This window comes from Megalops cyprinoides, chromosome 21 (genome assembly GCF_013368585.1).
Source record: "Megalops cyprinoides isolate fMegCyp1 chromosome 21, fMegCyp1.pri, whole genome shotgun sequence".
In the NCBI taxonomy this organism is placed as follows: domain Eukaryota; kingdom Metazoa; phylum Chordata; class Actinopteri; order Elopiformes; family Megalopidae; genus Megalops; species Megalops cyprinoides.
Window position 1 is genome coordinate 26472058 of NC_050603.1, and position 13918 is coordinate 26485975.

The 13918-nt window shown below is 42.3% G+C and overlaps 1 protein-coding gene across 4 annotated transcripts in view; it reads right to left on the reverse strand.

The window, feature by feature from the left end:
• ankib1a (ankyrin repeat and IBR domain containing 1a) overlaps positions 1–13918 on the reverse strand; it is an 87383-nt gene that overhangs the window by 1766 nt on the left and 71699 nt on the right. Inside the window, exons 9-20 of one of the 4 annotated variants that reach the window (XM_036555331.1) lie at positions 12898–13064; positions 11293–11381; positions 10805–10935; positions 9489–9623; positions 7732–7818; positions 7341–7407; positions 6620–6765; positions 6351–6529; positions 5505–5556; positions 5234–5308; positions 924–1035; positions 279–322 (exon numbers count right to left, since the gene is read on the reverse strand). In XM_036555331.1, the coding sequence (XP_036411224.1) occupies positions 279–322; positions 924–1035; positions 5234–5308; positions 5505–5556; positions 6351–6529; positions 6620–6765; positions 7341–7407; positions 7732–7818; positions 9489–9623; positions 10805–10935; positions 11293–11381; positions 12898–13064 (1284 nt within the window). Of the gene's footprint in view, positions 1–185; positions 323–923; positions 1036–5233; positions 5309–5504; positions 5557–6350; positions 6530–6619; positions 6766–7340; positions 7408–7731; positions 7819–9488; positions 9624–10804; positions 10936–11292; positions 11382–12897; positions 13065–13918 lie in introns of all 4 variants that reach the window. The other 3 variants (XM_036555329.1, XM_036555332.1, XM_036555330.1) reach the window with 3 other exon arrangements.

Here is a 13918-nt window from a genome sequence, read left to right on the forward strand (position 1 = left end):
GACAGGCACAGACATACACAGATACACACGCACACAGACACACAGGCATGTATACACACAAACACGCACGTATACACACGCACACACACACACACACACACACACAAACACACACACACACTCGCACACACACACACATACAGCATGCACAGCACAGCGTGGTGGTGGAGGAGCAGGGCGGGTACCTGGAGTGAGTCCTGGTTTTCAGAGGGACTGAGAGGGGTATAGTAGTCATGGAGTGAGGAGCTGTGCAGAATACTCATAGAAGCTGAACTCACCATGGAGGGCACGTGTCTCCTCCCTCCGCCCCCCTCCTGGGCATCTGCGTGCACACAAAGTCAAAGGTCAGCTCACATGCCACGCCCCAATTGGTCAGATGCCTGGACAAGAGCTCTCATGCGCAAGTGATAAGGCTTAAGAATGCACCATATGAACAAGATAAACCATAACTGGATGAATAAGGTGATTTATTCTAAGGGACAATTATTAAGTAAGACTAAGGAAGACTATTCTTTGTCTTTCAGACAAGAATCCTGTACTCTGCCTCACTTGTAGTTTGCTTTGGATAAAAGCGTCTGCCAAATGAATAAATGTAAATGCAATCCGAAGATGCTTGTTGCACCAGGGCAGGATTCAGAAATCAGGGCAGAATGCCATTTGCCCCAATTAATCTAGCACTAAACCGCTGTGTATGACGTCATTAAATGTCTCCTGTTTTTTCATTCCCCTGTGATAGCAATGGGAAGACTGGCTCTTCATTGGCCTCCAAATGGGTGAACCAATCAGTGTCATCTACAGTGAGCCAAGCCTTCTGATTGGTCCATACAGGTCAGCGATGCATGGCGCATGGCCACACCGTCCATTACAGAGCACATGAAAAAGCAATGTGGCTAAGGAGGTGGTGGTGTTAGTGAGGAAAATACCTAAAGTGCTTTCTCCTGCATCGTCAGGGTCAGGGGTGTTGCTCCGTAGGCTGTGCATGTCGCCACGCCGCCGCTGCCGGTGCCGCCGGCGGTACTGAAATTCAGCATACTCCTGCAGCACACACAGCACAGCCCACTCAGACCCCACACCTCCACACCACACAGGACCACCTCCCGCAGCGGGGTCACAAACCTCCGCCCGATGCCAGGAGGCTCCGAACAGAGCCAAGCCCCACCCCAAAGGAAGAACACAGAGGGCTGAGAAGCAGCATTTCAGAAAGGGGGAAAAGGAGTGTACCATCTCTGCCCTTATCTCAAACAACAGCGTCAGTTTAATAAGCATCATGGTCAAAACAGGATGTTTATCACTTCTGACTCATGCCGACTCCGCAGCGGTTTGTTAGGCTAACCGAAACATCGGCACCAGGAAAATGAATCGGCTTTTCTTGCTGTCAAATGGCCCTGGCAGAGCCGCACAGAGATTGCCATCTGCAAAGCCAGAAGTGAGGTCTGAGATTTTAGTATACACTGCTACATTTTACTGGGCTGATGCAACAACTTTTACACAGAAATACACTCAAGACAATCCAGAACATTCCATGAAAAAGGCAGGCACAACAAATGAAAGTAAGTAAATCTGTGAAGAGATGCTTCTTCTTATCTTAAACTATTCAATGCATAGTGGTCTCTGATATAATAACAAGCTTGTTCCATGTGAAGATAGCATTCAGTGTTAGTTACTAACACATTTCCAAACATTTGACTTATTATACATTTTTATCTTGTGCCATTAATAATATTTCATGGAACAGATGAAAGACATGTTGTTATTTTAGATTAAATTAAGTTAACTAAATGTGTTAAGTGTGCAAGCTTTTTAGGGCAATTTGAGAACGGAACTTCATTTTTTACAAAAATTTAGTTTCCATACCTCAAGTGTGATTGTTACAGTTACTTAACAGTTACTGTGTGGGAGAAAACTTAAATCTTAAACTTAAACAGTAAATATGCACATACCATCAGTTGTATAAAGACAAAGAAAGTCCCTTTGTATCAAAGCAGACAGACACACAGACACACATATTCACAGAGTATATACTTAACAACCACAAAATCTAGCCTGGAAGAGGAGAGAGAGCTCTTGGCTGGACTGTCATTCTGTCTAAGTTATTTATACTGCCATCATGTGACAAGCATTTAATCATTTACACATTACCATGACCTCATCTGGTCAGTGTCGCAGAAAGCACCAAGCCTGGATTACTGTCTGTCTGGCCATGGTGAGCACAGAGATTTATGACTTAAAACTCGAGTAGCTTCTACATATCCTGAACACATGGTAAAATGCAGGCTTTGGCAGTCACTGAAGGCCATCCAAGATACTTTCAGAACTTGAGGTTAGAGGTGAGTGTCTTTATTATGATCATTTCTACTGAAAGCTCTGAAAGCTCTTCTGTGATGGTCAACTCCTCCCGGGTGTTGCTGTGTTTGAAACCTACTGCATGCATCCTCTGCAGATACAGGAGATACAGGAGACACTGAAGTAACAGATTTCCCTGTCTGATTTGTTGAGCTGTAATAATAATGTTAATAATAAACTAAAATGCTGAAGGAAACTTAAAAAAGAAAGCTAAAAAAAGAAAATGAAATGCGTTTCCCCAAGGGCAGCATCACATAAATAGTTTGTTAAGAGCAGTACAGACATGCTTTGTATTGCTTTCCAGTCAATGCAACTAGGGTTAAATATGACACAGGGATCACCTATGAAACGTGTGCGAAGCAGGCCAGACACTTCTAAATGACTTTTCATGGCTTAATAGCTTCTGAAGCCACACTTGACAAGACATGTGTGCATTTTTCCTTATCCATTTATATATCCATTTATTCTCCCAAAAGCTTACAGCTCTCAGCAAATGCTAGCCTGTTCAAACAGAGGGCACAGGTACACTGAAGGCAGGCACCTGTTCTACATCTGCCTTCTCATCTGGTGTCATGAAGGAGACCCTTCTGAGGAGCCTCTACTGTCATACCCCATTTCCACTGCAGTTCTGTGAACTAGGGCCACTCCTTCGGGGAGGGGCTCACCTGGGCCACCACCCAAACAGGGTGGCCAATCGAAGGAGGCCAGGCTACAGGCACACTGGAAGTAAGCCACGTGATGCAATGCAGAGGGTTTGCAAACTCACCAGAGAGAGGTACATCATGATGGCCAATAATGCACAGGAAATTTTAATTACAGCTTCTATTAATAAGGACCTTATAATAACTAATGTGGTTCGGAGCCATTAACACTTTCTGCAGAACAACTACAAAGAAGGCAGCAAAAACTGGTAAGAAATCACTCAAAATGCACAATACATGGGAGTGCTTTTAAATATATAGAGCCATTGATATTAAAGCATTAATTTCCGCAATTAATAGAGAAAGCAGTGTTGTTGTTACTAAATCATGTGGTGCCCTGGCATGCCCCTCCTAACCATAACACAGTTCATTTCTCCATGCAGAGCTGGGTGTTTTAAGTTACATGGAAGTGAGATACAGTTTAAGGCAAATATATAACTAGAGGAGAAAAACAAAGCCATAAGACTATAGCAAAGATGCTACTTTGCGTAACAAGTTTACATGTAATTAATGCCGGTATAAATTTTAGTCTCGTTAATGTGTACAGAATTTGTAGTGTCACTTACTGCAAGTAAGTCCGCAAGCAACCACATAGTTAGAAATGGACATTACAATGTTGTCACTAGTGTTTTAGAAAGTTGGGGGTCACTGCATGCCAAACATACAGCTATAGCCACTGTACATACATATATACATAGCTACTGTAAAGCCTTCAACACAACAAAGGAAACTGGTGGGTGGTAGTGCTGTAAGTATGTATTTTACTGCATGACAGTAGTGCTGCAAAATAAATGCACCGTTTCCAATTTTAATGAAGTTTTTATACGTGTTTGGTGAAGTTAGTTCATTCTCTTTGATCACATTTGTTAAAATTTGTTTGAAATGGGGCAGGACTTGTGACCAAAAGGTTGCCGGTTCAATTCCCCACTGGGGCACTGCTGCTGTACCCTTGGGCAAGGTACTTAACCCAGAATTGCATCAGTAAATATCCAGCTGTATAAATGGCATTGATGACATTACAAAAAAAAAAAAAACTGTCACCGATGTAAATCAATCTAGATAAGAGCATCTGCTAAATGCCAATAATGTAATAATAAATTGCTTTTAATTAATACATTTATTCAAATTATATTTATTATTCTCACTTGTATAGGTTTTGTCTGCACAGACTGCCATGTGGAAAATAGATACACCATCACAAACTTTCACAGAACTCCTCAGAAATCATAATAGTGTCTTCTGACATGAACATTTCTGATGTAAGCAGCCATGCTCTTCTGATCAAAGCTAACATAAGAGCAGCAGATATTCTGCATCCCTACATCAGTGTCATGGCCCTCAGAGTGCAGCTTGCACAACGGAAATACATTTACTACCAGCTGATATGTAGTGGTTAAGTTCTATAGTGTTTTGCTGATTTGTATGACTTGTTGCCTATATGCACCTGTACCGTGTCAACTAGATCACAACCTCAACAAACTTTACTGTGTCATGCAGTAGACTTTCTGGCCTCAAGTTCATAAAAACCTTATGTCATTTGTCTTATTTTGAAATAACATCAGTTATTCTGATATTACAAAACCGTTTACTAATTGCAACTAATTCAGTCATGGAGGACTTAATATCTGTGTCTGGTTTCTTCTAAAATGAGACTAAATTCTGTGCAGTTGATTACAGTGGAGAGAAATATTTGCCAAAGGCTACAATTTTACTCATCTTAAGAGCAGGGAAGTTGTTCAACATTAACTACAACCTAATGACACACTCAAGTGTCTATTTGACTCAACAGTACCTATCATGTACTGGAAACCTGCATTTGGAAGATGCACTTTGGGTCTAAAAAGGGCTGTTGTGACCTCTCTCACTCTGTCAGTAATGTGGTCAGAACTTCATGGAAAAAAAAGCAAAGGCATCAAAAGCCAATTGGCCTAAATACAACAGGGGAAATGGGGTTAGTGAGCTGTGTATATGGAGGACGGATTCAGGGTCAAAGCTGAGAATCTCCATCCATCATGGAGGGAAATATAAGCATCTAGAATGGCTGGACTGGGAAACAAATAGCATACTGTAATAAAAATAAGCAAAACAGGAAAAAAATGTGATAAATCATTCCAGTGCTTCATGTACGATTGGGCATTTTTAAGTATACTTTTCTTTGTATGAAAATATTGATGATGGCTTCAGTATACCTGCTGCTGGCCTCCTGAATTTTGACAGTTCTCTCTTTGATCATTCCCTCCAAGTACTGATTGATTCCTCAGGATCTTTAGATTAGAACAGAATAAGACTGAGTGATGTTCCAGCGGTAACAACGTTAGGAAACTGAGGCATGCAGTTACTCACTAACATTTCAACAGTCACATGCTCTACGTTACTTGTGTCCAGTCAGAAAGATTAGTTAAGCAAAAGCAGACCAGAGTCTTGACAGTTGAGGTAAAAAACAACAGTATCTACACTTACCTCAGGAGAAGCAAAACCTAGGTACTCCCAGTCCCATGTCCCTCCAGCGAAGCTGAGAAGGCAAAAACAACAGTTTGCTTTGTCTCTCAAAAAGAAAAAAGAAAATATTTGGACAGACTGCATCATGCATTGCAATAATGAAACAGAATCACTGTATGGTTAAAGGTTCAACAATGTGCCTCAGCAAAACAAAACCAACATATCGATTAACACTCAGTAATGTTTCACAGTAAAACCAAATCTACATATCAATTACAATCAGTAATGTCTCTCAATGAAAAGGAATCCATATCTCAATTAAGGTTCAATAGCAGGTATCAATAACACAGAATCCACATATTGATTAAGATTCAGTAATGAGTCTCAATGACACAGAATTTGCATATTGATTAAGGTTCAACAATGCGCCTCAATAAAACAGAATCCACATATGTATTAACATTGACTAATGTGTTTCAATGGAACAGAATTTTCATTTCAATTAAGGTTCAGTAATGTGTTTCAGTTAAACAGAACCCATGTATCAATTAAGGGTCATTTTCATTTACAGCTTTGACGCTAGGGAGCTGCTAGTGTGACAGAGAAGACACACTGCCTTAACCCCTAATCCCTGAAGCAGAGAACATAGTCTCACTAACAGCACACAGATTTGAAGGGGCAGCTGAACATACGGCAAAATTCATCCAAGCCCGAGAGAGTCGTAGAAGGTAACGAACGACAATTTTTCCTTTGCGAAACAAAAACAGTGTGTGTAAATTAGGCTTGTGTCCCGGTGGAGGGCATTAGGGGGCGCTCAGATGTACTGGGCCTGGCTCGTGCAGAGATGACCACTAGAGGGGACCCCACCTGCGCCGTGGGGCTTCAGGGGAGTCGTTGGGGGCCACTCCCCTGGCGACAGATGCCAAGAACTCCTGCCTCTTCTGCTGGACCAGGCAGGCAGCGCGGATGATCTTGTGGCGAGGGGTGCGGAGGTAAGGCCTGTTGACTTTCTGAGCGAGGTCCTCTGTCACCATCTCCAGGTCAGTCTGAGGAACCAATGACCAGGGGTGTGAAGAGTCACAAACACAGCCTATCTGAATAGCTGATTAAAGACCTGTCCGTGTTTGAACACGTACCTGCATAAGTTCAAATATTTCTTTCTTTGTGCTTTTGGGTTCCAGAAAGAAGCCATATGGGTAAGAGCACTTGAGGATGCGGCGGGTCTTCAGAAGCTCATGCACAGCATCTTCGATGAACATGGTGTCAGGGGCAGTGCCTTCCCCTGATCAGACAGAGAACACAGTTATCCCTGTGTGCATACTGTGCACTGACAGTTATTCCTGTGCACATAGTGTATACTGACACAGTTATTCCTGTGCACATACTGTGCACTTATAGTTATTCCTGTGTGCATACTGTGTACTGACAGTTATTCCTGAGTGCATACCATGTACTGACAGTTATTCCTGAGTGCATACCGTGTACTGACAGTTATTCCTCTGTGCGTACTGTACACTGACACAGTTATTCCTGTTTACATACAGTACTGTGCACTGATAGTTATTTCTGTGTAAATACTGTGCACTGACAGTTATTCCTGTGCACATACTGTACACCAACAGTTATTCCTGTGTGCATACTATACAGTTACTCCTGTGTACATATTGTGCACTCGGTTATTCCACTGTACATACTGTGCACTGACACAGTATTCATGTATACGTGCACCTACAGTTATTCATATGCACACACTGTTAAACTGTGCTATGACTGTGAAAACATTCACATTCAACAAAACAAAGCTACACAGTTAAACCACACTTTCAGACAGTGAAGAAAGACATGAAGGCAACTAACTCCCACTGAAGGCTCTGCTCAGCTGTTCCATCTTTTCTTTGGCTGTTTTCAGAAGACGCTGCTCCAGCTGGGCAAACAAAAGGAGAACAGACATGAGCACTTAAACTGGAAGCTTACTCTTTGCTGCCAAGACTTCCCCCCCTGCCCATATCTGGGTTCCTCTGGCCACATCCCTGACCTCCCCCCTGCCCATATCTGCGGTCCACTGTCCACACCCTGACCTTCCCACTCCCAATATTTAAGCTCCCCTGGCCACACCACCTGAATTTCCCCATGCCAATTTCTGGTTTCCTCTGACCACACCCAGACTTCCACCATGCAGCCACCTGAGTTGCCCTGGATATGCCCCTGAGTATGCCTGACACTACCCTAAATTTTCCCAGACACTCACCTGGTAGCTGTGTTCATGGTTCTTGTAGCGTGTGTAGTAGTGCATGAAACGGTCAAGTTCCTGAAAGCTCTTGTGCTTCTTCTCAGCCTGGGGAGACACACAGCACTGGGAAATTAGCATTCCTTCCCCAGCACTCAGAAGTCGTTTTCGCATATGAACTCCGGACAATGTCCGGAGAATCAGGTCCAGACATTGTCTGGAGTTGCCCTTTCACACATGTAGCACACAACAGGAGATTGTCCGTGTCAGACACGTTCTCACCTATTGGAAATATTCCGCTTGGTTTAGGTGAGGGGCGGCACCTGGGTAGAGCGTGCAGGAGGCAGGACATGCCGCAAAAAGTATGCTGCAGAAATCACAGTGGCTGTATTCAAAACCGCCCACTGCATACTGTGTACTGCGTACTACACAAGTATATACTGTATACTGCATGCTATTTTTCAGTGTAGTACCAAGTATGCGACCATTAATCATTATATTTGTAGTATGTTACATTGTCACTTGAAATAATTGCGAGTTTAGAAGTGTCCAGATTTCCTTGTGATATTTTCCAGTTAGACGTCACTTGCACTGTCACGAGTGAAAAGTATTGACAAGTTCATGAAAGGTATTCGCGAGTTGAAGTATTGTCAGGTTTTTTCTTTTCAATGTCTTACCTTTCAGTGGTATGGGCACATAATGTGGCACAGAAGAGGAGAAGGCGAACATAGCTATTGTACTTTTGGATAGCCTATAAAAAATATCACACATAGCCATCCTTATAATGCTACCGGTACACATAATTTATTATTAATTACACATTTATTATAACAGGAAGTTTTTGCTGTTAGCTATGTAATGTTAGGTCACCAGTTCACCTATCTCACTATACCTATCACTATTACTTAGCTACAGCTTAGCTAGCTACTAATCAGATAATAAATTACTAACCAACATTATTAATCTTCGTAAGAGCCAAGTTTTGGCAGTATAGCTATAGCTAACTATCTCTTTAACGATCGTTGGACTCAAAATAACATGTATTTGGATGTATCCGCAATATCAACGAAAGAGTGGAAAGCAATATACAGGCAAGCAGTAAAGAGTACGAAGCAGATGTTTGTATTCTTCCGGTTTCGCGCCAATCGCATGATAGAAATGTCATCAACACGCCCACTTGCTCGCTGTAAATTCTCTGGAAAATGACCTGCTCTATTGGACTGAATCCGACATTAGATGGACTCTGTACTAGTGAGCTGGCAGAATGAAGTCTGTCTCATGTCCAGTCCGACTGATTCGGACATTTGCATTCTCACATACAGCTCCTCCGGGTAATGGCTAGATAAGTTCTGGCTTTCAGTGCCTGTCTGAAAGGGGCTAGAGAGTGCAGAACGGTAATCTCCCTGAATAATGTGGTACTAATTTTAACTTTGGCAATAACCTTCTGAATTTCACCTTGTATGGATTTTATTCAGTGTTTCATTTCTGTAAGCAAAAGTAACAAAAGGACTGAAGAAATGCTACTCTTAAGAAATCTATGCCGTCACAGGGCATTTCTGTCCCTAAATAAAGCAGGGCTGACTGTGTGCAGACATGTAGACATGTAGTGTTTGTGTTTATATGACAGCAGCATTTATGCACATGGACATGTGGAAACTGAGTGTGCATGTGTGTCTCTAGGTGACAGCAGCGTGTGTGTGTATGCATGTATATTATATATATATATGTGTGTGTGTGTGTATGTGTGTGACAGCAGCATAAAGGCGCAGCTCCAGCACCTCCACGGTCATCTCCTTGGACTGCTCCTCCACCTGCTGGATGACCTCGTAGCGTGTGCAGCGGTAGTAGCCCCCTGTAGACGAGCTGTGCTTCTTCCACTCCTCCAGGCAGATCCAGCAAAAGTCATACTTACACTGCAGGGGGGAGTCCAGCAGTCAGACAAGACACACACTCAACCCTCCCCAGATAAGAAAGCTAATCAAACACAATCTGAACTCACTGACATGCCTTTTATAAAAGTCATGATGAAAATATGGATCTTTGCTAAAAGCATTTCATGTGGTTCCCCCCCATGCAGCTGAATCTTATTGATTGGTATCAGCCAAACCAGGCTGTGTTCTGCTTTACTAAGCCAACGACAGCCCTCAGTTTCACAGCAGGAAGAGCCGGTACCAATCCGTTGCCATTTTGCGAGCATGCCCCCCCCCCGCACGCATCTGCCACGTGTTTTTAAGAATGACCACATTACATTACATTATATTAATGTCATTTAGCAGACACTCTCATCCAGAGCAACTTACATATGTTACAATCTATCTATATTATCCACTCATAAAGCAATATCACAGAACTCAGAGCGCAGCATCCAAAAAATCTGTCTGACAGCCAAATGTTTAGGGTGGTGAACAAGCTGGCAGACTAACTCTTCTTTTCAGGCATACAGTGTTGTGTTACAGTGGACTGCTGAGTGAAGGGCATTAACCAGACAACTATAGGAGGGAGTCCTGAAGAGAGAAGCTTGTATTCCATTCAACTGCTGTTTTAAATGCTAAAGCTCTTCATCATACTTGGCAGCTATATGAAGACAGAATACCTCCATCAGACCTGTCTGGAATGCAGTTCCACCAAATAATTCAGTTTTGATGAGCTCTGCGTTCATGAGGACTGCCTGTCTGTCTTGGTGCTGTTCCCAGCAGCCCTGCATTAGAGGTACATTCTGTGATAGCCCTTACTCTATGTCTGACTACAGCAATAAACTTGTGTATCAATGTCTGAAAGCCAAAAATTAATCTGAAGAATGTTTCACATCTGTATAGTTACACAGATTATTTTATGTCTATACACTTTGCTTTTATGCACTTTCAGGAAATAGTTTTTACTACTATAATGCACAGCCTTGCCCCTTAATACTGAAGACTGGTAAATACTGGTAAATCTGAATCTGAACTCATAGGGGTTTCATACGGGAAGGCTTTTGTGGGACAGGAGTTTTGCAGCAGCAGGGTTTTGTGAGGAGGAGTTTTGCCGGGTAGTTTCACAGAGGCAGGGTTTTGCACAGGTGGGATTTTGTGGGGTGGGGTTTCACAGAAATTACCTTGGCACACTGCATGTGATTGCAGCCCTCATTCTTCTGAATTGGTGACTTGCAGTTGGCACAGGGTTTGGAGTTGGTGAGCAACCACAGACAGTTGGCAGCGTCTTCATAAGCCTCACTCACACCCGCCACTTCCCGGGAGGAAGAAAATAAAACAAAATTAGAACTCCTCAAAGGAGCTGGTCAGGACATGGTGTACATTTAGAAAAAATTAGGCCAAGCACTCACAAACCAAGGACTGAGAGAAGTAAATATTTTGAGCATTATAAGATTTATTGTTAACTAATTCCTAAAACTGAGTTATGACTACAAAGGATTTTTCCCAAAACCAGTGATGCATGAATTGAGACTTATGAGAGTAGGCACAAAAGCAAAAGAGTGACTGAAATGAGGAGAAAGCAGTTTACATGTATGCATGATTATATGCATCAGTGGAGCCATTGGTCTGGTAACATCTGGCAGGATTCTAGCAAAGTGGAGGCACTCACATTCTTCCGGCTTCATCTCCGAGACTTTCTGGAGCCACATCTTCCAGGTTTGGCAATCACATGGTTCATGGGCCTCTCCAAGGCACTCCCTACAGGTCAGACAAAAAACAAAAAAACAAAAAAACAGACAAAAGCATTTACAGCAGGAAAACACAGGTGCTAACAGCAAAGAAACACATGCATTCACAGGAAGGAGAGACAAACATTCAAAGGAGAGGAACACAGGCAATCACAGGAAGAAGGAATTATGCATTCACAGCTTCATGTCAGCTAGCCATGGCCAGCACTACAGTACAGGTGCCTTTCAATCAACAAAATCAACAACATCATTCTAAATCCATCACATCCTGAGGCAATATATATATACAATAATACAATTACAATAATATATATATATACACAATAATATATACAATTTATTGTTACACCAATATGCACATTTAGGTTTTAGCAAACAGAAGGAGTGTGCAAAACAGGATTTCTAAAATTACAGCTTTTATTAAAAATTTACTTTGTTATTTCAGTGGTAAAGGTAGAGCTGGTGGCATGTAACACCTCAGGTTTGCCAAGTACCAGTTCTACAGAAGCAGGAATAGGATTTCTCATATGCATGGCTTCAGGAAATGAGCATAATGTTAAACGGAAGTGGAAGAGCTGTATGGGCTATTAGAGAGATAACTGATTGAAGCAGCGCAATGCTGAGTTTTGGTTGGTTGAGGCAGTGCAGTGGTGAGCTCTAGTGGGTCAAGGCAGTGCAGTGCTGGGTTATTGTTGGTTGAGGGAGCATGACGCTGAGATCAGGTGACTGAATGAATGTGGTGCTGAGCTCTGGACACACAGACATGAAACAGACACAAAAACACAAACACACACACACACACATGCATGTACACAAGCAGCAGTGTCACTTGTCAGCCTCAGTGTTCAGACACCCATCAGGGGAGTGGGGCCGGTGTCATACACAGCTGGTACAAACTGACACTAACCAGAGTAAACAAGGGCAAGAATAGTGGCCTTACTACTACCATCAACTCACCAGCACAACCCCCACAGAAAGCCACACAATGACACTGGGCCAGACCATGGAATTCCATGGAATTCTAGCCATTGTGTGTGAGGGAAACCATGAAGCAGAGCTTTCTGAAACAGATGGTTCCCCTCTCTGCAACTATCTACCATCTCTCAATACACTCAGCATTCAGCAAAGCCTGGTTCCACCCCACCTCTCCAACACTCCATCACACATGGGTTTGTACAGAACACTAAGAAAAATATCAAACCATGCCACTGGCTGAACTGCCTAATTATTTAACCAGATTATTTGATTCATGATTTCATTATTTAGCATTATACAGTTCAATTGTATATGCAGATAAGACAAACATTCCTTGAATTGTACTTTATAATTTGCAGAAATATTAAGACAATCAAAATGAGTAATTTACAGGGCTAATTAACAACAACATTAATAACAACATTAAATACAGAAAAATGAGTAAAAACAAGCACAAACATAAGCCTCAATGCATTAAGACTTATCACCCTCTCTTTGCCTGCATGGGAATCACACTGCAGCACACACAGGTGATGAAGACAAACACTGACCAGCAGAAGAGGTGGCCCTTTCCACAATCCACAGCAGGAGCTCTGAGCAAGGGGAAGCTGAGGGAGTCGGAAGCGCTGGCACCCGGGCCTTGGCGGGTGAGGCGGACTGCCCGCTCACACCCGGCAGTGGGGCACCACCGAATCGCAGGGTTGTTCTCCACGAATGCCTGAGGAAAAGCACCAGTGTGTCAGAACACACCACTTCCAGGTGGAGCTTACAGCAGAAACCGTAGGACCAGTGGTGTAGTCTAGTTTGCAGTAGTGGGTATACTATGATGATTCCCCCCACCCCCTCCCTCCACTCACATGCACACCCCAGCGCAACACCCAACATAACAACCCCATAACTGCCACCATAATCACTAACGCATACTGTATATGCATTCACACACAATTGAGGCCATTCCAAAGGACTGGGTATGTATTTTGATTTAGTTAAGAACACTGCGGCATTGCAGCTCCCATCAGCTCTAGTAATTCTCACAATGACATGAATGATGAAATAATTATATAATTAAGGTATATCATACAGTTTTATTCTGTTCAATAAAGGATTGTGTGAAAATACTGTGTACTTCAAATACATTTTTCACTTCTCTGTTAACTTCCAGAAAAATGCTGTTGAAAACATAAACAACCATTTTATTTCCCGTGTACTGAAAGTTACCTGCATCATGCTTCTAAGAGCTGTTTTTTACTTTTAGTACTAAAGTACTAGTATTTAGTAAATAGTACTGCCCTTGTATTCTAAGTAGTGTGGTTTCAGTAAGGATATTGCAGACTCCATTAATGCTCAAGCCGGCCATTCTATGGAACTTTGATATTTTGTGCATTAATGATACATGTGTATCCTAATGGTAGGTTAACACTTATTGTTGGTAATTAATGCTAATATTAAAAAAAGTTTCATTTATGTTTTATCTGTTATAAGTATTAAAGCTTTTGATATTCATCAATATGTAGTACTTAAGCTTTTTTTAATAAATGTGTCCTTGAAAGATCACGGCACTTCTTATACAGT